At 42.2% G+C, this 23,281-nt stretch overlaps 1 protein-coding gene across 4 annotated transcripts in view; it reads left to right on the forward strand.

Annotated features, from left to right (window-relative positions):
• The window catches only part of CDADC1 (cytidine and dCMP deaminase domain containing 1), a 52,453-nt gene extending 32,853 nt beyond the window's left edge, over positions 1-19,600 (forward strand). For all 4 annotated transcript variants that reach the window (XM_062194211.1, XM_062194210.1, XM_062194212.1 and 1 more), the window contains 4 exons: positions 2,817-2,986; positions 5,539-5,728; positions 10,131-10,191; positions 17,903-19,600. In XM_062194211.1, coding sequence (XP_062050195.1) covers positions 2,817-2,986; positions 5,539-5,728; positions 10,131-10,191; positions 17,903-17,976 — 495 coding nt within the window. In that variant the 3' untranslated portion in view covers positions 17,977-19,600. The remainder of the gene's footprint in view (positions 1-2,816; positions 2,987-5,538; positions 5,729-10,130; positions 10,192-17,902) is intronic.
• Positions 19,601-23,281: the final 3,681 nt, after the last annotated feature.

The raw sequence follows: 23,281 nt of genomic DNA on the forward strand, positions 1-23,281 counted from the left end.
GCCATCTTCTACTGCTTTCCCAGGCCCTAGCAGAGAGCTGGATTGGAAGAGGAGCAGCCGGGACTAGAACCGGTGCCCATATGGAATGCTGGTGCTGGAGGCGGAGGATTAAACTTCTACGCCACAGCGCCTGGCCTGCAAGGATCTTGTAAGTGAAGAAATGGTTTGGCCAGATTTACATTATAAAAAATGAAGTGATGTTAGACAGAAAACAAGGAAATTAATATAAGAGATATTTTGAGGACTTGGAGTAATGGAGATGGGTTAGGAGTGTGACAAATGAAGGGATCAGTAGCTGTATAGCTGGATAAAATAATGGATTTGATGACAAGTGCTTTCGACAACTGGTTTTCATGTTTCATAAATTCCTCAGGTTCAGTCTAGCAAATGCATCCTGCAATCAGGTTTTTTTTTTAAAATATTTTATTACTTATTTAAATTTGATAGGTAGAGTTACAGACAGAGGAGAGAGAGAGAGAGAGAGAGAGAGAGAGAAGTCTTCTATCACTTCAAATCACTTTAATGCTATGGATTCTACCTTCAAAATACCCTTTAAAAAAAAAAAAGATGTATTTAGTTATTTGAAAGTCAGAAATCAGACAGAGAGGGAGGGAGAAAAAAGAGAGAGAGAGAGAGCGCTTCCCTCTGCTGGTTCACTCCCCAAATGGCCAAACAGCCAGAGCTGAGTCAGGCCAAATCCAGGAGCCAGGAGCTTCTTCTGGGTCTCCCATGTGGGTGCAGGGGCCCAAGCACTTGGGCTGTTTTCTGCTACTTTCCTAGGCTTTTAGCAGGGAGCTGGATCAGAAGTGGAGCAGCCAGGACTCTAATTACCACCCATATGGGATGCCTGTGCTGCAGGTGGCAGCTTAACCCACTACACCACAGTACTGGCCACCAAAATACCTTTGACGCAAGTTATCTCTGCCCCAAATGTTAATTCCTACTAGAATAGGTTCCTGTACCAAAAATTTCTATAGCATTCTGCACAACCTGCTGTGACACTCATCAGTTTCATGGGGACAGGGTCTCTGTGTAGTTACAGCTCCGTTGGCAGCACTGAGCACAGATCTGGCCTGTGGCTGGAACTCTCATTTGTGTTTACGTGAATGTCTCACAGCCTTTGGCTTAACATCTGCTTCTTACCTACTCTGTGTAGATTTAAGTTTCTAGTTATTTCTAGTTTAGGCAAGCAGCATGATAAAGTAAAAAACAAAAAGATGAATTTGAGCTCAGGCAACCTGGACCTGAATTTTGGTTATGTTACTAACTAGCTTTATGACCTCTGGCCTTATTTTCCTTGTCTGTGAAATGGGGATAATAATAGTACTTTCTCTATTGTTTTGAGGATTGATCAAATGAAACAATGCATCTGAAACTCAGCGTGATGTTTGATACCTACTGGATGCTCCAGGACAACTTATTAATGTGATAGTACTTTATTTTTAATCCTTTGCTGGCTTACTATGACAACCTGATTTTTTAAAGATTCTACAGTAATGATTTGTTAATACTTTTGAATACTTACAGTATATTGAAATTTAATGAGAATGATAGCATATTCTGAACCATTATAAACACTATTATCAAACCATTGATAAAATATTACATTCTAATAATTGATAAAAACATTCATATTAACAACTAATATACCATTAACAAAAAAAAAAGGGTAAAAGCCACTGAAGTAAAAGGTTCTATGATAACATAATGTATACATATAATAGAGGCTGTCAATATTAATGAGTTTAAAAAGTACATTTTTCATTTCCAAGTAAGTCATAATAGCACATTTTTAGCCTAGCAACAGAGATTGTCTGTTCAAAGTACAACTGAACATCAGGGATATGTTCTCAGAAATGTATCTTCAGGTGATTTTATCATTGGGCAAAAACATCATAGAATATACTTATACAAAGCAAGGTGGCTGTGATGTTGCTAGGTGTTATAACTTAGGGGACCACCATCATGTATGTGTTCTATTTTTTTTTAAAGATTTATTTGTTTATTTGAGATACAGAGAGAGGAAAGAGAGAGAGTTTCTATCCACTGGTTCACCCCCCAAATGGCCACTGGGGCTGTCAGGCTGAAGCCAGGAGCCGCAAGCTTCTGCCGGGTCTCCCACATGGGTGCAGGAGCCCAAGGACTTGGGCCATCCTCTGCTGCTTTCCCAGGCACATTTACAGGGAGCTGGATCAGAAGTGAAGCAGTCTGGAATCAGGCCAGTGCCTATATGGGATGCCAGCACTGCAGGCAGAGGCTTAACCTTCTATGCCACAGCGCCAGCGCCCATGTGTGTGTTCTATTATTGATCAAAAGGCTGTTATGCTGTGCATGACTGTATTTTTAACATTTCTGATTTGTTAGCCAGTAGCATAGCACAGAGCATATAGGAAATTAACTCATAATTGAATACCTGCTATTTATGTAATATTCTAACGTGTACTTTAAGGGATAGAAAAGAAGTGTAAAACATGGTTTCTGCTCTCCAAGACTTTATGTTCATTCAGTGTAGGGGTAGTCATCAGAATCAAGTGAAACCATTTGTGGATTAAGCAGGGAGAGTATTTAATTAACTGCTAAATCCCGGCACTGCCTTGAGATTATAGACTGAAGAAGTCATCAGCCTTCTTGGAATTTAGCTTTGACAACACCACATTGCAGTAGGAGGATCTGATAATCATGTTTACTTGATGGCTCAGTTTGTCACAAAAAATTTAATTCATTATACAAATTATGACAGCAAGCTTTAAAAATACCTTGCCACATGCCTTTTCAGAATGTTGAAACTAACTGTGGTTGTTTGCTCACTTTCATAGAGGAGTTGTGATGGAACAGGTGCTATGTACTTCGTTGGATGTGGTTACAATGCTTTTCCTGTCGGATCTGAGTATGCTGACTTTCCACACATGGATGACAAGCAGAAAGACCGAGAAATAAGGAAATTCAGATACATCATACACGCGGAACAGAATGCCTTGACATTTAGGTAAGAAATCCTTTTACATGTACTTCATTTATTTTTACTTTTTAAGATTTATGTATTTATTTGAAAGAGTTACACAGAGAGAGGAGAGTGAGAAAGAGAGAGAGAGAGAGAGAGAGAGAAGTCTTCCATCCGCTGGTTCACTCCCCAATTGGGTGTAATGGCCAGAGCTGCGCCAATCTGAAGCCAGGAGCTTCCTCCAGGTTTCACATGCTGGCACAGGGACCCAAAGACTTGGGCCATCTTCTACTGCTTTCCCAGGCCATAGCAGAGAGCTTGATTGGAAGTGGAGCAGGCGGGTCTTGAACCAGTGCCCATATGGGATACCGGCGCCTCAGGCCAGGACGTTAACCTGCTACACCACAGCACTGACCCCTATGTTTTTTTTTTTTTTTTTTTAATATTTATTTATTTATCTGAAAGTCAGAGTTACATAGAGAAAGAAGGAGAGGCACAGAGAGAGAGAGAGAGAGAGAAAGAGAGAGAGAGGTCTTCATCCACTGGTTCATTCCCCAAGTAGCTGCAACAGCTGGAGCTAAGCCAATTCGAAGCCAGGAGCCAGGAGCTTCTTCTGGGTCTCCCATGCGGGTGCAGGGGCCCAAGGACTTGGGCCATCTTCTGCTGCTATCCCAGGACATAGCAGAGAGCTGAATTGGAAGTGGAGCAGCCGGGACTCGAACCAGTGCCCACATGGGATGCTGGCACTGCAGCGCTGGCCCCTTACATGTACTTTAAAACATAGCAAGGTTTTTTGAAATTAGTTTTATTTTAGTTGTAATTTTTTTCTTTTTCAAATTCCAAGTAATAATCTTTTCAGAAGTATAACCTTGGTAAAGCTTGATCTGTGCTGCTGGACCTGAGGCTGTTGCCATTGATTTTTCAGGCCTTCCAATTTATTCAAAGTCTTTTTTCTCCCTTTTGTCTCTCTCTGTCTCCCCCTCCCTTCCTCAACCTTCCACCCTACCCAGTATGAAACTGCTTGAAGTTTGTCCTTAGGGCCTTGCTTAGCCTCTCATGTTTTTGTACATCAAGATCTTCACTTTCTGTATTTATATTTATGAATATATGAGCTTTATTGTGAACCAAATTCATTTAAGGGCTGTTGTTAGAATTATTATTTAACAGCCAGCACCATGGCTCAATAGGCTAATCCTCCGCCTGCGGCGCCAGAACACCGGGTTCTAGAGCCGGTCAGGGCGCAGGATTCTGTCCCGGTTGCTCCTCTTCCAGTCCAGCTCTCTGCTGTGGCCCGGGAGTGCAGTGGAGGATGGCCCAAGTCCTTGGGTCCTGCACCTGCATGGGAGACCAGGAGGAAGCACCTGGCTCCTGGCTTCGGATCAGCGTGGTGCACCGGCCTCAGCGTGCTGGCCGCAGCGGCCATTGGAGGGTGAACCAACGGAAAAAAAGGAAGACCTTTCTCTCTGTCTCTCTCTCTCACTGTCCACTCTGCCTGTCAAAAAAAAAAAAAAATAGAATTATTATTTAAATTATTATTTAAGTAAAATAATTAAATAAAATTATTAATTTAAATAAATTAAATAAGTGTTAAATAAAATAAAAATTGGGGAAGAGAAAGGGAACTGTAACTCAAAACGGAACTTGAACTTTAGTATATAAATGGAACTTAAGACAGGTGTTAGTTTTAACTACTGATTTCAGTATTACAAAGAGGTATGTACTGAGCATGCCTGATCTGAAAACCCAAAATAAAAATAACTTTTTGAACACCAACCTGAAACAAAAGTTTTAGATTTTGGAAAATTTCAGATTTCAGATTTATAGATTACAGATAATCAACAGGTAAAGTCTATGCAAATATTCCAAAATCTAAAAAAAACTTCAAAATGTGGAACACTTCTGGTCCCAAGCATTTCTTTCTTTTTCTTTTTATTTTTTCAAAATTTACTTTTTATTTATTTGAAGGGCAGAGTTATAGAGAGAGGAGAAGAGAAAGAGAGAGAGAGTAATCTTCCATCCACTGGTTCACTCCTCAAATGGCCACAATTGCCCAGGGGTCAGGCTGAAGCCAGGAGCCACGAGTTTCTTCCAGGTCTCCCATATGGGTTCAGGGGCCTAAGTGCCTGGGCCATCCTCCACTGCCTTCCCAGATGCATTAGCAGGGAGCTGGATCGGAAGTGGAGCAGATGGGTCTCAAATTGATGCCCATTGGCTTACCCTACTATGCCAAACACCAGCACCCCAAGCATTTCAAATAACAGATATTGAACCTGTACTTATTCACAAAGTATTCTTTTCTCTCTCTCTTCTCTTTTATATGTTCCTTTCTGTTTTTCATTTACTCTGTAATGATACTTAACATCTTTCCAATGGCTTAGAATCGATAAATTAATTTTATTCATAAAAATTATGTTCAGGTTGTACTGTAACATTTTATGGGTTTATATATTTTAAGCAATCACTAATTCAGACTTGATGATGGTTATGTTTTCAGTGTTACAAATGATTTTAAAATAGCTAAAGTTTAGTGCTTAAATATTTGTTTAAAATCTTAACCTTCAGTACCTACCTTCCTGATATTTTGTAAATTTTTGTAGATGTCAAGAAATAAAACCAGAAGAAAGAAGCATGATTTTTGTGACCAAGTGCCCATGTGATGAGTGTGTGCCTTTAATTAAAGGTGCAGGAATAAAACAAATCTATGCAGGCGATGTAGATGTTGGAAAAAAGAAGGCAGACATCTCTTATATGAGATTTGGGGAACTTGAGGGTGTTAGCAAATTCACAGTAAGTGAATTTTTTTCCTAAGTGTACTTACCATTATGTTGTCTGGAACCTTGTGTATTGAAAATTAGTGACTCCCACTCTTTTAAAAAGTTTCAACAGGTTATTGAGTCTATTTTTTATGTGTAGGCACTTCCTTCACTGCAAATGTTTAGGCAAGGGTCTCTGCCTTAAGAATTTCTATCTGTATAGAGTTGCACATTGACCTTGCACATCTTGAGCTAATGGGCCCTTTGGTGCCATCTGGTGGCTGATAAAAGAAAATTTCTGATCCCCCTCGTCCCTCATTCTTTCTGGTACATGGAGTGAAAATAGTATAAAGATTACTGAAAAGGCGGGGAGATGTATTCACAGACACACACACATCTTATGAAAAGAAAATGAGAGGAAATAGAATTTCATACTGAGGTAATGCACAGAAAACAGAACTTTAACACTTTATACTTCTTTACTATTTAAGTTTTTAAAAACTTGATTTTAAAAATCTTGAAACAATATCAAACATACAGAAAAGTTACAAAAACAAAACAGTGAAAATGTTTCCAGAAGTTGACATGCTCCCAGATCACCTGTGTTTCCTCAAATAAGGAATAACCACTTAACAACAGAGCCATGGCAGATGCTGTGGCACAGCAGGTTAAGCCGTTGCCTGCAGCACTGGCATCCCATGTGGATGCTGGTTCGAAACCTAGCTGCTTCATTGCCAATCCAGCTCCATGCTAATGTGCCTGGAAAAGCAGCGGAAGATGGCCCAAATCCTTGGGCCCCTGCACCCATGTGGGAGACCTGGAGGAAGCTCCTGGCTCCTGGCTTCAGCAGGAGCCTGGTCCTGCAGCACCTGGTCCTGCAGCCATCTGGGAAGTGAACCAGTGGATGGAAGATTGATCTCTCTCTCTCTCTCTCTCTTTCTCTCTCTCTCTCTCCTCCCTCTCCCTCCCTCCCTCCCTCCCTCCCTCTGTAACTCTGCCTTTTAAATAAATAAAATAAAAGTCTTTTTAAAAATTCTCATGAATTAAAAAAAGAGCTATAAAAATCAGGACTTTTTAAAAATGTATTTTTAGATTTTTCTCTTTACTTGAAAGGCAGAGTGACAGAAATTTTCCATCCTCTGGTTCAGTCCCCAAACGCCCACAATAGCCAGGATTAATCAGGACTGAAGCTGGGAGCCAGGAACTCCAACAGAAGTCTCCCATGTGGGTGTAAGGATCCAAATAGTTGGGCCATCACCTGCTGCCTCCCAGGATGTGCATTAGCAGGAAACTGGAACAGATGTCCAGTAGCTGGGACTCGAGCCAGGAACTCTGATATGAGATATGGCATACCAACCAGTGTATTAACCCCTGAGCCAAATGGTCACTCCAAAATCAGGAAGTGAACGTTGATACATTATGAACATTAATCCAAAGATTCCAAACAAGGTTCAGTGGTTCCAGTAGTGTCCTATATAGCAAAGGGATTCTGTCCAGAATCATATGTTGCTTTTTATGATTTGTCTAATGATTTAATCTGGGTGTTTAAATGTAACATCTATATTTTAGAATTTGTAGTGGGTAATAAAGCTTTTGGAAGAACTGTCCATAAATTTAAGCTTTACATTCACATTATGTACATCAGTTTGAGTCTGGAATGCCTGAACTTCTCTATACTGTGTGTGTATATGTACATGAATATACTTATATATAGGGAAAGTGCTGGATAGTCTATTTTTATATTTAAACCTTTGGGGCTGGCACTATGGAGTAGTATCACCTGCAGTGCCATCATCCTATATGGACACCGGTTTGAGATCGGCTGCTCCACTTCTGGTCCAGCCCTCTGCTATGGCCTGGGAAAGCAGTAGAAAATGGCCTAAGACCTTGGGTCCCTGCACCCACATGGGAGACCCAGAGGAAACTCCTGGCTCCTGGCTTCAGATTGGCCCAGCTCTCTGGCTGTTGTGGCCATCTAGATTTTCCAGCAGATGGAAAACCTCTCTCTCTCTCTCTGTCTCTGCCTCTCTGTAACTCTGGTTTTCAAATAAATAATAAAGAAATCTTTAAAAAATTTTTAAACCTTTAAGAATATAATAATATAATATACAATTTCTGTGTGGGTGTAAGTTATAAATTTTTACTGTTTTTTATTTTATCATTTTTTTAGAGATTTATTTATTTGAAAGGCAGAGAGAGAGAGAGAGAGAGAGGTTGTCCGCTGGTTCACTCCCCCAATGGCTGCAACAGCAGGAGCTACGCCAATCCGAAGCCAGGAGCCAGGAATTTCTTCTGGGTCTCCCACACAGGTGGCAGGAGACTTCTTCTACTGCTTTCCCAAGCCATAACATAGATCTAGATTGGAAGTAGAGTAGCTGGAACATCCATGTGGGATGCCAGCATTACAGGCAGCGGCTTTACCCACTACGCCACAGTGTCGGCCCCTGCTCCACTTCTGATCCTGCTCCCTGAAAGCAGTGGAAAATGATCCAGATGTTTGAGCCCCTGCCACCAATGTGGGAGACCCAGAAGAAACTCCTGGCTCCTGGCTTCAGCCTGACCCAGCACTGGCCGTAGTGGCCACCTGTGGAGTGAATCAGCTGTTAGAAGATCTGTGTGTATGTGTGTGTATATCTCCTTCTCTCTCTCTCACTTGGACTTTCAAAATAAATAAACCTTAAAAAATTTTCAATAATTATACAGTATTCCAACCTATAGACCCAACTTACTTAGCCATTCCCGTTTTTGACACCTGGATTTTTTCTAAGTTTTTGAATTATGAAAAAACTTTTTATGAATACCCTTAAATATAAATTCAGGGCTATTAGTTTTGTTTGTTTGTTTGTTTTAAGACAGGCAGAGTGGACAGTGAGAGAGAGAGACAGAGAGAAAGGTCTTTCTTTTTTTCTGTTGGTTCACCTTCCAATGGCTGCCACGGCCGGCGTGCTGCAGCCTGCGCACCGCACTGATCCGAAGGCAGGAGCCAGGTGCTTCTCCTGGTCTCCCATGGGGTGCAGGGCCTAAGCACCTGGGCCATCCTCCACTGCACTCCCTGGCCACAGCAGAGAAGCTGGCCTGGAAGAGGGGCAACCGGGACAGAATCCGGCGCCCCGACCGGGACTAGAACTCGGTGTGCTGGCGCCGCAAGGCGAAGGATTAGCCTATTGAGCTGCAGCGCCGGCCTATTAGTTTTTACCTTGCCGAAATTAATAGATTTAGTGATTTGACTTTTTTTTTTTAAGATTTTATTTATTTATTTGAAAGGCAGAGTTACAGAGAAGCAGAGAGAGAGAGAGAGAGAGAGAGAGAGAGAGAGAGAGAGGTCTTCCATCCACTGGTTCACTCCCCAAAAGGCCACAATGGCTGGAGCTGGGCTGATTCGAAACTAGGAGCCTGGAGCTTTTTCCAAGTCTCCCATGTGGCTGAAGGGGCCCAAGGACTGAGGCCATCTTCCACTGCTTAAAGGGCATATGTATCTTGTTTTGTGTGTATGCGTGTGTGTGTGTGTGTACGTGTGGTCACTCATTATAGGTCCTCTCTTGTGCTAGCTCTAGCTGTCTGTTTCTTTAAGTGACCAGAGAGTTCCAGGTGTCTTGCTTTTTCTAAGGACTTCCTATGCATGATAAAATGTTTATCTAGGGTTGCTTCCCCACGCAAGGCTCAGGATATCGAGTAGTCGATCTGATGACCTGATCCATGCTGTGGAAGAGGCTCCCGGGCAGTTCATACTTGGTTGTGCCTCTCTGGAGACAGTGGCCTAGCAGGGCCCTGTGGCTAGGTCACTAGTGATGCTGACGGAGTGTCAACCCACGCAAGAACGGAGCGCTAGCAGCTGCCGCTTGCATTTTTCTTTTCTGCTGCTCTAGTCTTCTCGATGACACCCGTGAGCCTTCAGGCTTCCCTTTCTTTCTGAGTGGCTGAGATGGGAAACTCAGAGAAGATACAGATGGCTGATAGAAAATGATACAATATAAAAGCTTCTATAACTGTATTTAAAAGCAGAGTGATCTTGGTTGTGTTTTCCTTCTTTAATACTTAGGCTCTCTCTCTAGCTATTTAAAGATTCTGTAGCACCTAGATACAGAATGTGACGAAATTCCACAATGCCAGGCATCCGTGGACCCAGCTTCTAATTCTGTCACCACCTCTAGTTAGTGTTTAACCTGGAGCAGTCACTGCGATCTCTGGTCTCCCACTTCTTTACCTGCAAAATGAATGGACAGGGTCTCTAACGTCCCTTCTCTGAGAGTATTGATTGATTCTGATCCCAGGACTTCTCAGGACAGCATTATTAGGGCTTTGCTGATATACACATGCTAACTCCTTTTTCTTGTATGTTTTAAAGCTGTTTTGATATTTAAAAGTAGGATGCTGAAATGCAATTTATTAAGTCCTTTTGAACCATTCAAATAAATAAGATATTTTTGATCTTACAGTGGCAACTGAATCCATCAGGAGCTTATGGTCTTGAACAAAATGAGCCTGGAAGGAGAGAAAGTAAGTATTTTGTATGACCTATCTTGAGGTTAACTTTGTTAACTGAGGAGAAAGGATAGATAATGAATTTTAATGACCAGACGATGGAAATTGTTTTAATAGATAAAATGTGTTCTTTTTGCAGGTTAGAATTTTACCATTCAATTTATTCACCAACATTTACGTATCTGCCATAAACTAGGTGCTGTAGAAAGTCCTGGTTGACCATTACTCCTATATGAGTCTACAATTTAATACAAATAATCATGTATAAATTGAATTTATAAATTAAATATATATGAAACAGTAAACAGTTATACTCCTCTGTACCATAACAAAAGCTTCTTGCACTGTAAGAAAGGAGAACTATATAGAATATACAGAACTATATAGACAGGTGAGTCTAGTACCAAGTAAGGAAGATCCTAACCTATGCATTCCTGTGGAGTACAGCCACACTTGCTCAGATTGGTCACAGAATGGATGTTACTAGTCTTCAAGGCTGTATTATATGCATATTAACATGAATATTTTAGATGTTATGGAATCTTTGGGAGGTCTTATAATTCCTTAGGTACATAATTTTGAACATTAGTTAATGCTATACAATATTATTTAAAAATAGTAGCTATGTTACTTAATTGTTTGAATTCTAGGTAAATGGAAGTATGCTGCTTCCTTGATATTAACAATTATTTGATTACACTGAAAAATAAAAATAAAATTCTGAGAATAATTTCTATGAGAATATCTTGATTCTCTGTTTTGAATACTTTGTTTTATTCAAATAGTAAATTTGTTGTTTATAATATGTAGAAAAAATGTGTAACTTCTTTCTTTAAAATTTTTTAAATTTATTTATGTGGAAGGCAGAGTGACAGAGAGAGAGAAAGATCTTCCATCCACTGATTCACTCCCCAAAATGGCCACCACAACCAGGTCTGGACCAGGTCAAAACCGAGATCCAGGAACTCAATGCTGGTGTTTCTCACATGGATGGCGGGATCCCAAACACTTGGACTATAATCCATTGCCTTCCCAAACACCTTAGCAGGGAGAGGGATCAGAAGTGGAGCAGCCAAGATTTGAATCTGTGCCCCAATATGGGAGGCCAGCATTGCAAGTTGTGACTTACCTACTGTACCAGAACACTATCCTCTTTTTAAATATTTACCATCTGGGGCCAGCGTTGTGATGCTGTGAGTTATGACACAGCCTATGATGCTGGCATTCCATATGGGAGCCAGTTCCATTTCCATTTCCAATCCCGCTCCCTGCTAATGTACCTGGGAAAGCAGCAAAAGATGGCCCAAGTGCTTGTGCCCTTGCCATCCACATGAGAGACCCAGATGATGTTCCTGGCTCCTGGCATTGGACTGGGCCAGCCCGGGCTGTTGTGGCCATTTGAGGAGTGAACTAATGGGTGAAAGATTCTCTCTCTCTCTTTCTCTGTTTCTCTCTCTCTCTCTCTCTCTTCCCTGTTTTGTAACTGCCTTTCAAATGAAAAATCTTTTTTTTTTTTTAAAGTTAACCAGGATAGAAAATATGTGCACATGATTAAAGAATGTATATTTGATGACAGTGTTTGAGGAGGCCAACTAATGATTTCCTGTTACTAGAGAAGGGGTATAAAAAGGACTAATTGGGGCTGGTGTTCTGGCATAGCTGGTTAAGCCACACCTGCAATGCTGACATCCCATATGGGTGTTGGTTCATGTCCCAGCTAATCCACTTCCACTCCAGTTCCCTGGTACTGTACCTGGGAAAGCTGCGAAAGATGGCCCAAGTGCTTGTGCCCCTGCACCCATGTGGGAGACCTAGAAGAGGCTCTTGGCTCCTGCCTTCAGCCTGGCCCAACCCTGGCCATTGCTGCCATTTGGGGAATGAATCAGTGGATGGAAGACCTCTCTGTCTCTGTTTCTCTCTATATAACTCTGCCTTTCAAATAAGTAAATAAACCTTTAAAAAGTGGGACTAATCATAAAAAGATGAGTTACTTTACATGCAAATTAAGAACATCTTTTCATCAAAAGGTATTAATAAGAGTGTAGGGGAGTGGGTGTTTAGCTTAATTGTTAAGATGCCTGCATGTCACATGGGAATGCCCCACTTAGATTCCTGGCTCTGGCTCCTGACTCAGCCTCCTGCCAGTGCAGACCCAGGGAGGCAACAATGATGCCTTAAGTAAATGGGTTCCCCTCACCCACATGGGAGACCTGGATTCTTTTTCTGGCTCCTGGCTTTGCCCCAGCCCAGCCCTGGCCAAAGGGCTTGTGTCCAGGATTGATTATACCCAAATCACTAAGGAAAAGGAAGACATGCTGTGGCCTAAAGCCTGAGACTGAAAGGGAACAAGAAGAATGTCTCTGGTTGGCTAAGAATGTTTTACTTTGTGACCTAGATGATGGTTAAGCAATCAAGGGTGCTTAAAAATGTTCATAGAAAAGTCGAGTAAAAAAATAAATTTATTCTGGTCAAACATTTTTTAAATCCATGCATAGGGTTTTCATAATTGCATTTTTCATTACCTTTTTGAGGACCCCTCATATGCATGAGTTTCTAAATATTTTTGTACCAAAATAAACTTTTTAAAAATATTTTTTGCTTATTTATTGGAGAGAGAGAGTAACAGTATATTTCCATCCACTGGTTCTCTTCCCATATGTCTACAGTGGCAGGGTTAGGCTTTGAAATTGGGAGCTAGGAGTTGAGAACTCAATCAGGTTTCCTATGTGGGTGGCAGGAACCCAACTACTTGGGCCATCACCACTGCCTCTCAGGTTCTGCATTAGTGCTAAGCTGGAATCAGGAGCTTGAGCTACGTATTGAACCCAGGCCCTCCAATGTGGGACACAGATATTTGAGAACTAGACCAAATGCCCACCTCAACTTATCTTTGATTCCATTTTTCCATAAATGTTTTGAAGTACCTCATTTGTTTGCTTTGTAATAGTTTACTGAACAGTAAGTTTATGTAAGCAGTTTTGAAAATGTTTTATATCAATAAATATCTACTTTTCAATTATATATCAGCTTTATTGAGATATAATTCATGTATCATAAACTTTTAAAGTAAATGGTTTTTAATATATTTATAATTGTGCAACCATTACCACAACCTAATTTCAGAAAATTCTTCAATACCTTAGAAAGAGGCCTCATACTCGTAATTGCTGCCCATCCTCCCCTCCCCCAGCCCTAGGTACCCACTAATCTACTTTATGTTTCTTTGGATTCATCTGTTGGACTCATACCATGTATGTGATTCCTTTCCAATTTTTGATTCAGTGAGAAATAAAACTAAGAATCAGACAGATGAAAGTTGAAATTCCAGCTTTATTGGTAGATGGGACTGCCTTCTGACCAATCAGTTTGTCCAACTCCAGGGGACTTGTTACTTCATGCCTTCTTGGTGCCCACAGCAAGGATACAAAAGAAGGGAGGCAAGTGGCATGACTGACTTCCATGCCATGGGGTCAGAATCCAGATAGCCCTTAACAATGACTGTGCTACTTAGAAAGTGATGGGAATATACAGACACCCACATCCTCTTGAAAAGAAGGAGAGAGATAAGAGGAACATTTTGCTAGAATCTGAATAGCAACTGTAAGCAAACTCAAAGGCAGCGTTACCTTGGGGAATAAATGGCCACACAGGCTATGATGTTGAGAGTAATTATGAGGTGTACTGCAAGGCCAGAGGACTAAGCCTGAGGCACCTACGTTTAGCTGGGAGCCCTCAAAGGAAACTGGAAAACTCCTTGGGCAGGTGTACCTGCTGACTGCCAGCAGGAGCAAATGCAAATGCTCTCAGAAAGAACCCAATCCCAGTGTGGGTCTGCAGGCTATCATAAAATAGGAGATCATAATTGAAAATTCCCAGGCACAGAAGAAAGGATGCTACCATGAGTTAGAGTGATTAGAAACAAACAGCGTATTTAGACTCTCAGAAACATCATGTTTTGAAGTTTTCGAGGAAAATATTTAAGTAAAAAATATTTCAAATAAAATATTTAAGTAATAAAAGATGCTGTTGAACAATGAGCAAGAAATAAGCCATTAAAAAGGTGAGTAGGGAAATTTGAGGAGTCAGATAGACTTTGGAGAAATGGAATAAAATTATTGTTAAAATCTCAGTGAATCAACTAAGGCACTGTTTACTAATGGGCACGCCATTGGCATTTTAAGTGGTGTAGCTTTTAAATGTGGGGTGCTGCCGCATTAAGGGTGGGACACTTAGCATCCTTAACAGAGGGGCCATCCAGGCATAGAACAGAATAGACCATTTAGTGTAGTATGCTGGGAAATGGGTTTTACCAATATAGGAACTAAAGGATACTGAATTCATAATCATGTAATACACAGAAACCAATCCCAAATGAATTAAAGACAAGTGGAAAAGGTAGATTTTTTTTTTCAAGTTTTAGAAGAAACACAGAGGATCTTTATGACCTGGAGTAAAAGGATAACTTACGTAGGACACAACGCTGATTGTAAAGGGGAAAAGTAAGAAATTAGAATAAGTGCAATTAAAGACATCTGTTCTCCAAAAGACATTATAAAGAAAGTGAAAAGCCAAGCCATCCACTGGAAGATGGTATTTTTCAGACATGACAATGAATTTAATTTAGAATATGCAAAGAAGCCCTACAGGGACTATTAGTTCAGACACCTGCATCCCACACCAAAGTATGTGGGTTTGATTCCTGACTCCAGCTTTCTGCCCGCGCAGACCCTGGAGGCAGCAGTGATGACACCAGTAGTTGGGCTCCTGCTACCCACATAGGAGACTTGGATTGATTTCCTGGTTCTCAGCTTTGGCGCCACCCCAGCCTCAGCCACTATAGGCATTTGGGAGCTGAGTTAGCAGATGGCAGTGCTCGCTCGCTCGCTCTCTCTTCTCTGTCTGCCTCTAAAATAAAATAAAATAATAAAATAAAGTAAAATAGACTTTTAAAAGAAGTCCTACAGATTAATAAGAAATCTAATAGAGAATGGGTAAAAAAAAAAGTTACTAAAATAGCCTCTAGTCGTCCTATCCTGTCTACTGCTCCCTTGCAGGAAAAAAATAGTTACTGGTGTTTCACAAAGAAGAAATATAAATATCCAATAAATACCTAAAAGAGGATCACACTCATTAAAAATAAGATAAATGCAAATTAAGGTCACACTGAAATAATGATTTATACCCTAGATTTACAAAATGAAAGTTGGTGAGGATGTGAATCATTAGGAACTTTTGTATACTGCTGGTGGACTAAAAATTTTACAGCCACCTTGGAAAATAATTTGACATTATCATTGTAGAGCTGAATATGCATATACCCCATGCCCAAGCAGTTGCACTTCTAACTCTTTGCCCTAAAGAAACTCTGGCATGTTGTGTATGAGACAGAAACAGAGGTGGGCATTGTGCCATAATGGGGTGATCTGCCACTTGGGATGCCCACACTCCTTATCAGATCGAGCCTTGCCTCTGCTTCTGATCCGGCTTCCTACTAATGCACCTGGGAGATGGCAGGTGGCCCAATTATTTCGGTTCTTGCCAAACATGTAGGAAACAAGGATGGAGTTCCTGACTCTTGGCTTTGGCCTGACCCAGCTCCCGCTGTTGTGGGCATTTAGAGAGTGTAACCAGCAGATGAAAACTGCCTCTCCATGACTGTGTCTCTGTCTCTCCCTTTCTGTCTGTCACACTATCTTTAAAAAAAAAAAATGTTTATTATTGGAAAGGCAGAGTTACAGAGAGGGAGGGAGGGAGGGAGAGGGAGAGAGAGAGAGAGAGAGAGAGAGAGAGAGAGAGAGAGAGAGAGAGAGAGAGATCTTCCATCCACTGGTTCACTCCCCAAATTGCTGCAACCATTAGGGCTGTGCTATGCTGAAGCCAGGAGCCCAGAGCTTCTCCCAGGTCTTACATGTGGGTGCGGGGCCCAAGGACTTGGGCCATCCTCCACTGCTTTCGTATCCAGCAGGGAACTGGATAGGAAGTGGAGCATCAGGTCTTGAACCGGCACCCATATGGGATGCTGGCATTGCAGACAGTGTCTTAACTTGCTGTGCCACAGCCAGTCCCCACACTGTCTTTCAAATAAATAAATAACCTTTGAAAAAAAATAGAAATATAAAGAATTCATTGCAACATTGTTCCTAAAGGGAAAAACTGTAAATAATACAAATGTTTGTCTTTGGACATTGGATAAAAATGTTATGGTGCATTCTCACATGGATGACTACATACACATATATTATACATTATATATAATAAGTTATAGCAACATTCTTCAGCATGGGTGAATTTTAGAAATATAGTGTTTAGGCCAGCGCCGCGGCTCAGTAGGCTAATCCTCCGCCTTGCGGCGCCGGCACACCGGGTTCTAGTCCCGGTCGGGGCACCGATCCTGTCCCGGTTGCCCGTCTTCCAGGCCAGCTCTCTGCTGTGGCCAGGGAGTGCAGTGGAGGATGGCCCAAGTGCTTGGGCCCTGCACCCCATGGGAGACCAGGAGAAGCACCTGGCTCCTGCCATCGGATCAGCGCAGTGCGCTGGCCGCAGCGCGCCAGCCGCGGTGGCCATTGGAGGGTGAACCAACGGCAAAGGAAGACCTTTCTCTCTGTCTCTCTCTCACTGTCCACTCTGCCTGTCAAAAAAAAAAAAAGAAAGAAAGAAAGAAATATAGTGTTTAATGAAAAAAGCAAGCTACAGAAGACTAAATATATCACAGTACCTATGTGAAGTCCAGAAAGAAACCAAATGATGGATTGTTTACCTAGGTACAGGTGCAATTATTTTAGAGAAGCAATGGAGTGATAAATACAGAAATCCAGATGGTGGTTGCCTCCGAGTGGGTGACAGGTGATGGGACGAGGGAAGGCACACGCAGGCTGGTAGAGTTCTGGTTGTAGGTTGGGCAGTAGGCTCTTCTGTCTTCCCCCATGCCAACAGTGTGGCTCACTTGGTGTACATTTAAACAAGATTAACTCTTTGTGGGCAGTAGGTTCTCCAGCATTTATTTTATTAGCACTTCCATCTGTATTCCATTATTCTTTTTGTTCATTGCAAATATTACATAATAAGAAAATTGCTGGAGAGAGAAGGCTTTCCAGATCGACTTGGGAAGGCCTGAGCGTCCCAAGTGGCCGCTTTAGCAGCAGGGAGGACAGACAGGTCCCTTAAGAGCCACGAAACAAAGGAGCAGGAGGGAACTTGCAGGGTTGGCCCTGTTCATGCCTTCACCCTGGCGGTGGTTTCACAGGTGTCCAAACTCAAGTTGTACACCTTAAATATGCACAGTTCTGGTGCCAATGAAGTCACTAAAAACAGAAGCCAGCCCCTTGCCCTCACCTGCCCAGGCAGAAAAACCATCCCTTCCAGGAGAGGAGTGAGCCGCTGAACAGCAGAGTCCCCACGCTCTGCCTGCCCCACAGGGCCTCCCTCTTCTCTCTGGAGGGTAAGTAGGTCATGCGATTTCTCTAGCCTAACAGTAAGGACTTCAGCCCTCCTCCAGACCAAAAAATATTATGGATATTTATTATTTTATGGGTTAGAGTTCACAGTTGAATGAACCCCGGTGTTACCTGCAAGTGAGTTACCTGGAGAGAGCAGTTGAGAATTTGAAGGTCAGATCAGTGGCGTCCCTTTAACTTGAGCGTGCGTTGCTCTCCCAGCCTGTGAGGTTGCAGGAGGCACGGGTGTGTTTGCCGAGGTTTCCTCACGCGGCCTTCTTCTCAAATGCTAGATGGCGTGCTGCGAGCCAGCCATCTGGACGAGGACCAGCACCAGAGCAAGAAGCTGTGTCTCGGGAACCACTGAGCCCTGTCCACACGGCCGGGGAGGCCTCAGGAGTCTGCTGCTGTGCTTCGGAAATTCACTTCAGAAAATAAGGGTGGATCCTGTAAATAACTGACATTTTCTAAGGAAGTTAATTTATTATGAGGACATGAATGATGTTGATGAGAATATTTTTATTCTAAATTTTTCTGTGTATTTTTCAGAATATTGTAGTGCTACACTAAAAGAAGTAGCAATAATTTAATGAGACCAATGTAATCACCAATAGGAGCTGATTTCTGTTTCCCTTGGCGGTATATTAGCCTGTCTGAAAGGGGCTAGCTTGCAGGCCACACCTCAGCAAGGAATTACGTGCCTCTTGAGAATTAATAATTCCTTTGGATTATGAGGGTAACACTTAGTAAACTGCCCCAGGGAAATAAGTGACAATCTGGTCACCTTTTAAGAGTCATTGGATAGCTAACCTAAAGGTCATATTTATGCCCAAAGCTATCTATTAATCTGAATTTACTTAATTGGGATTGACTCATACAAATTGGTTTACTTGGTCTCCATTTTTAAAGGATATTTTTAAAAACGTTAATTTCTCTGAAATTTTTTGATGTGTAGAATCATAATGATTTGTTGGACTGGGGTCCAGTTACCACACTGACACGAGGTAGCAGTAGGAAGAGTGTTATCAGAGACAGCACTGCCATCCAAGCTCACCAACTGCTGAAAGCACTAACAGGAAGCCCCAAATTTGGTTATGATGGTAACACAGAAGAGACGTGTGAGTCTGGAATATTGAAACAAGCCTTTTAAGTTCCATGAATCAGTGTGCCCACCCCAGCACCTTCCCCTGGCTTTGATCTTACAAAGGAAGACTTTTTAGAACGTTTGCAGACCTCAAGGATGCTGACGCCTTCCAAGTAAGCATGGTCATCTCTGTTACCTTCTGCGTTGCTCTTTGTGATTTCTCTCACTTTTATTTGCTGAGAAACTTCCAGAAAATCAATCCCACGATGAAGGGACATGCTGTGCCCCTCCCGAGGATTGGGGGGTGGGGCACTGCGTGAGAATCAGCTCTCGTGGCTCAGTGGAGGTGGCCAGTTTGCTTCTGCCTTTGTCCCCTTCGTTTTCAAGGCAAAACACGGGCAACGGGGCCTCCTCCCCATCTCTCGGAGTCACACACAGGGCCATGCAAGTACTGACTGGATGGTGCTGCTGGTAGAACAGCTGGTAGAACTGGCTCCCCGGGGCGGTGAATCATCACACACAGCCATCCACAGAGCGGGGAGGGGGAGAAGGGAGGGTGGCACTTCAGTGAGAACCGATGCTAACTTGAAAACCACTAGTTTAGCTGTTTATCAATATAGAAACACTGAAACTGCTTTTTGCCCCTGAATGGCTTAACTACATATGTTTAAGTTCTCAGATTTTTTTTTTTTTATTAATGTTATCTATGCCACATGTTTTGTGAGACTAAAAGTCCTGGTATATTCCTACTGCCATGTTTATGAATTTACATATTGGATGCTGGGATGGGATATCAGAAGAAATGGGAAGTTGATATTCCCATAACAGCATCAAAATGGTCATCGTAATGTCATTTTTTTCTTCCTGTACAACTGGTCAAATTTCAATAAACAATTATTGAGAGTTTCCTGTGTAGCACCAGAAGATAAGCTCTGTGAAGGCATGGAGATTTTACGTGTGTGTGTGTGTGTGTGTGAAAGAGAGAGGAGAGAGAGAAAATTTTAAAATTTTACTTACTTTTATTTAGTTGAAAGGGAGACAGAGACAGACAGAGATATTGTATCTGCTGGTTCATTCCCCAGCAACAGCCAAGGACTGGCCAAACTGAAACCAGGATCTCAGAACCCAACCTGATTCTTCCACATGGATGACAGAGACCTGAGAACTTAAACCATCACCTGCTGCCTCCCAGGGTGTGCATTAGCAGGAAGCTGGAATCAGGAGCGGAGCAGGAACTTGAACCCAGGCACTCTGCTAGGGCTTGTGAGTGTCCTAAGCAGTATTCTAACTGCTGTACCAAATGCCTACCCTTGAAAAGTTTCTTTACTGAATCCTGGTGCTAGAACAGTACCTGGCACTTAACAGTCATTCGTGAACACTTGCTGATCAGACGAACGACTGCTAGATGCTGGCTAGAGCCTGGGGAGAAGAAGTATAAGAAATGCTCCATGATCTCAAGGTGCTCGGTCTGATGGAAGATACAAGCCTGAAACCCAGTGATACAACACAAGACTCTTGGCATTTGCTCCCTGCTCCAGATGCATCAGCATCACCTGGGTACTTGGCAGACATGTGGGTGCTAGGGTGCAACCTGACCTGTTGATTCCAACTCCCCGGGGGTGGGCCAGCAAGATGGGTTTCTAAGGGGCTGTAGGTGGATCTGGAGACCTCCACAGCTGAGAACCCCCACCGTGGGAGTAACTGGAGGAAGAGCTAGTATCTGGGGAGTTGCACGTGCTCTGGGAAGCCATGGAGGCCTCGCAGAAGCAGAGGCGGCTCTGGAAGGGGTCCGAGCGTTTGCCAGGTAAACAGCAGGGATAAGATGCACTTCCGAGAGGAGGTGATGGGCTGGACGGTCACCCCGGCAATGGGAAAGCAAGGTGGCTGGGGATGCACACGAGCTGGTGTGCAGAAGCTGCATGGAGCCGTATTGACTCCAATCTGCTGATTTGTGCACAGGAAGCTTTAACTCTGCAATCTCTGAAATTAAGGACGACGTTGTTTTTTGCTTAAGTGGAAATTTTGATTTCTCAGACTGAGCAATAGTAGTCAATTCATAATTTGGAAAGAACAGCTCTGCTTACTCCCTAAGTGACCCTAGAATACAGTGACATGAGGGGGTTAGGCATTTGCCTGGTTTACTCCACATCTCTCATGCAAAGTAGATCCAGATTTACATATTTCTGTAGTATTACTGCTGAAGATTTTCTTTTATTTGGTTGTTCTATATTTTTCTTCTTCCACTTACTGAGTTTGAAAACAAATACCATTCACTCATAAGTCTCCCTCATTTTATGCCTGAAGAGTTCTGCTTTAGGATCTGCTTGCGACACACTAGAGCAGGTGGCATTAGTGCCAGTTCTCCGAGCCCTGGCATTAACTGAGGCTGGACTCCTGTTGTTTAGGCCTGAGCCTCCATCTAGGACCTTCACTTCCTGGGAAGCTTTCCTCAAGTCTGTTTTATCTTTTTTTTTTTTTTTAAGATTTATTTTATTTATTTGAAAGACAGTTACAGAGAGTAGAGACAGAGAGGTCTTCCATCTGCTGGTTCACTCCCCAAACGGCCATAACGGCTGGAGCTGAGCTGATCTGGAGCCAGGAGCTTCCTCCACAGCGCCGGTGCCTGTTTTATCTTTTTGCCATCATTTTAAGTTATGAAGGTATAACAAATGCCCATGTACTGAATATGCAGCATTAAGTTGCTAACACTTGGAGTGTTAGTCATATGGAATTTAGCCTCTTTTGAGATCTGGTTTAAAGTCTTACTTTTGCACGTTTCCTATATTTACTTTCACTGGTGCAACCTAGATTTCTGTTTTTTGGTTCTTTTTGGTTCTAAGGTTCTGATGTGCATCGTAGGACATCAGCCACAGCCCTGGCCTCTACCCACTCAGTGCCAGCAGTATGAAAGCCGCCCCCACACACACACACATAAAAGCCAAAATTAGCCCCACAGTGGAAGCCACTGACATAGAAACCATCAAGTGGGTATTTAACTACCAAAAACTATAAGAGCCAAGGGCTATCTCACAGTATCATCGTGCCACTCCTTCCCCGCCCCAAGGTTTCTTGTGGTCAGGTACTGATATTTGAGCATGGCAAATTCCACTGTAGCAAACTGTTTTTAAGGGGCTGATATTGTGGCATAGAGGGTTAAGCAACACAATACCAGATTTCAGGACATACTACAGGGCAGTTGTAATCAAAACAGCATGGTACTGGTACAGAAACAGATGGATAGACCAATGGAACAGAATAGAAACACCAGAAATCAACCCAAACATCTACAGCCAACTTATATTTGATCAAGGATCTAAAACCAATTCCTGGAACAAGGACAGTCTATTCAATAAATGGTGCTGGGAAAACTGGATTTCCACATGCAGAAGCATGAAGCAAGACCCCTACCTTATACCTTACACAAAAATCCACTCAACATGGATTAAAGACTTAAATCTACGACCCGACACCATCAACTTATTAGAGAACACTGGAGAAACCCTACAAGATACTGGCACCGGCAAAGACTTCCTGGAAAAGACCCTGGAGGCACAGGCAGTCAAAGCCAAAATTAACTATTGGAATTGCATCAAATTGAGAAGTTTCTGTACTGCAAAAGAAACAGTCAGACGAGTGAAGAGGCAACCGACAGAATGGGAAAAAATATTTGCAAACTATGCAACAGATAAAGAATTAATAACCAGAATCTACAAAGAGATCAAGAAACTCCACAACAACAAAACAAACAACCCACTTGAGAGATGGGCCAAGGACCTCAAGAGACATTTTTCAAAAGAGGAAATCCAAATGGCCAACAGGCACATGAAAAAATGTTCAGGATCACTAGCAATCAGGGAAATGCAAATCAAAACCACAATGAGGTTTCACCTCACCCTGGTTAGAATGGCTCACATTCAGAAATCTACCAACAATAGATGCTGGAGAGGATGTGGGGGAAAAGGGACACTAACCCACTGTTGGTGGGAATGCAAACTGGTTAAGCCACTATGGAAGTCAATCTGGAGATTCCTCAGAAATCTGAATATAACCCTACCATACAACCCAGCCATCCCACTCCTTGGAATTTACCCAAAGGAAATTAAATTGGCAAACAAAAAAGCTGTCTGCACCTTAATGTTTATTGCAGCTCAATTCACAATAGCTAAGACATGGAATCAACCTAAATGCCTATCAGCAGTAGACTGGATAAAGAAATTATGGGATATGTACTCTATAGAATACTATACAACAGTCAAAAACAATGAAATCTGGTCATTTGCAACAAGATGGAGGAATCTGGAAAACATTATGCTGAGTGAAATAAGCCAGTCCCAAAGGGACAAATATCATATGTTCTCCCTGATTGGTGACAACTAACCGAGCACCAAAAAGGAAACCTGTTAAAGTGAAGTGGACACTATGAGAAGCAGTGACTTGATCAGCCCTTGCCCTGACTGTTGATGAACAACTTAATACGATATCCCTCTTAGTATTTTTTTTGGTCTGTTCTACTTAATACTATTGGTTTAATTCTGTAATTAATGCACAGTTATTCTTAAGTGTTGAAACTTAACTGAAAAGTGATCCC

Source organism: Lepus europaeus, chromosome 6 (genome assembly GCF_033115175.1).
Source record: "Lepus europaeus isolate LE1 chromosome 6, mLepTim1.pri, whole genome shotgun sequence".
Lineage (NCBI taxonomy): Eukaryota > Metazoa > Chordata > Mammalia > Lagomorpha > Leporidae > Lepus > Lepus europaeus.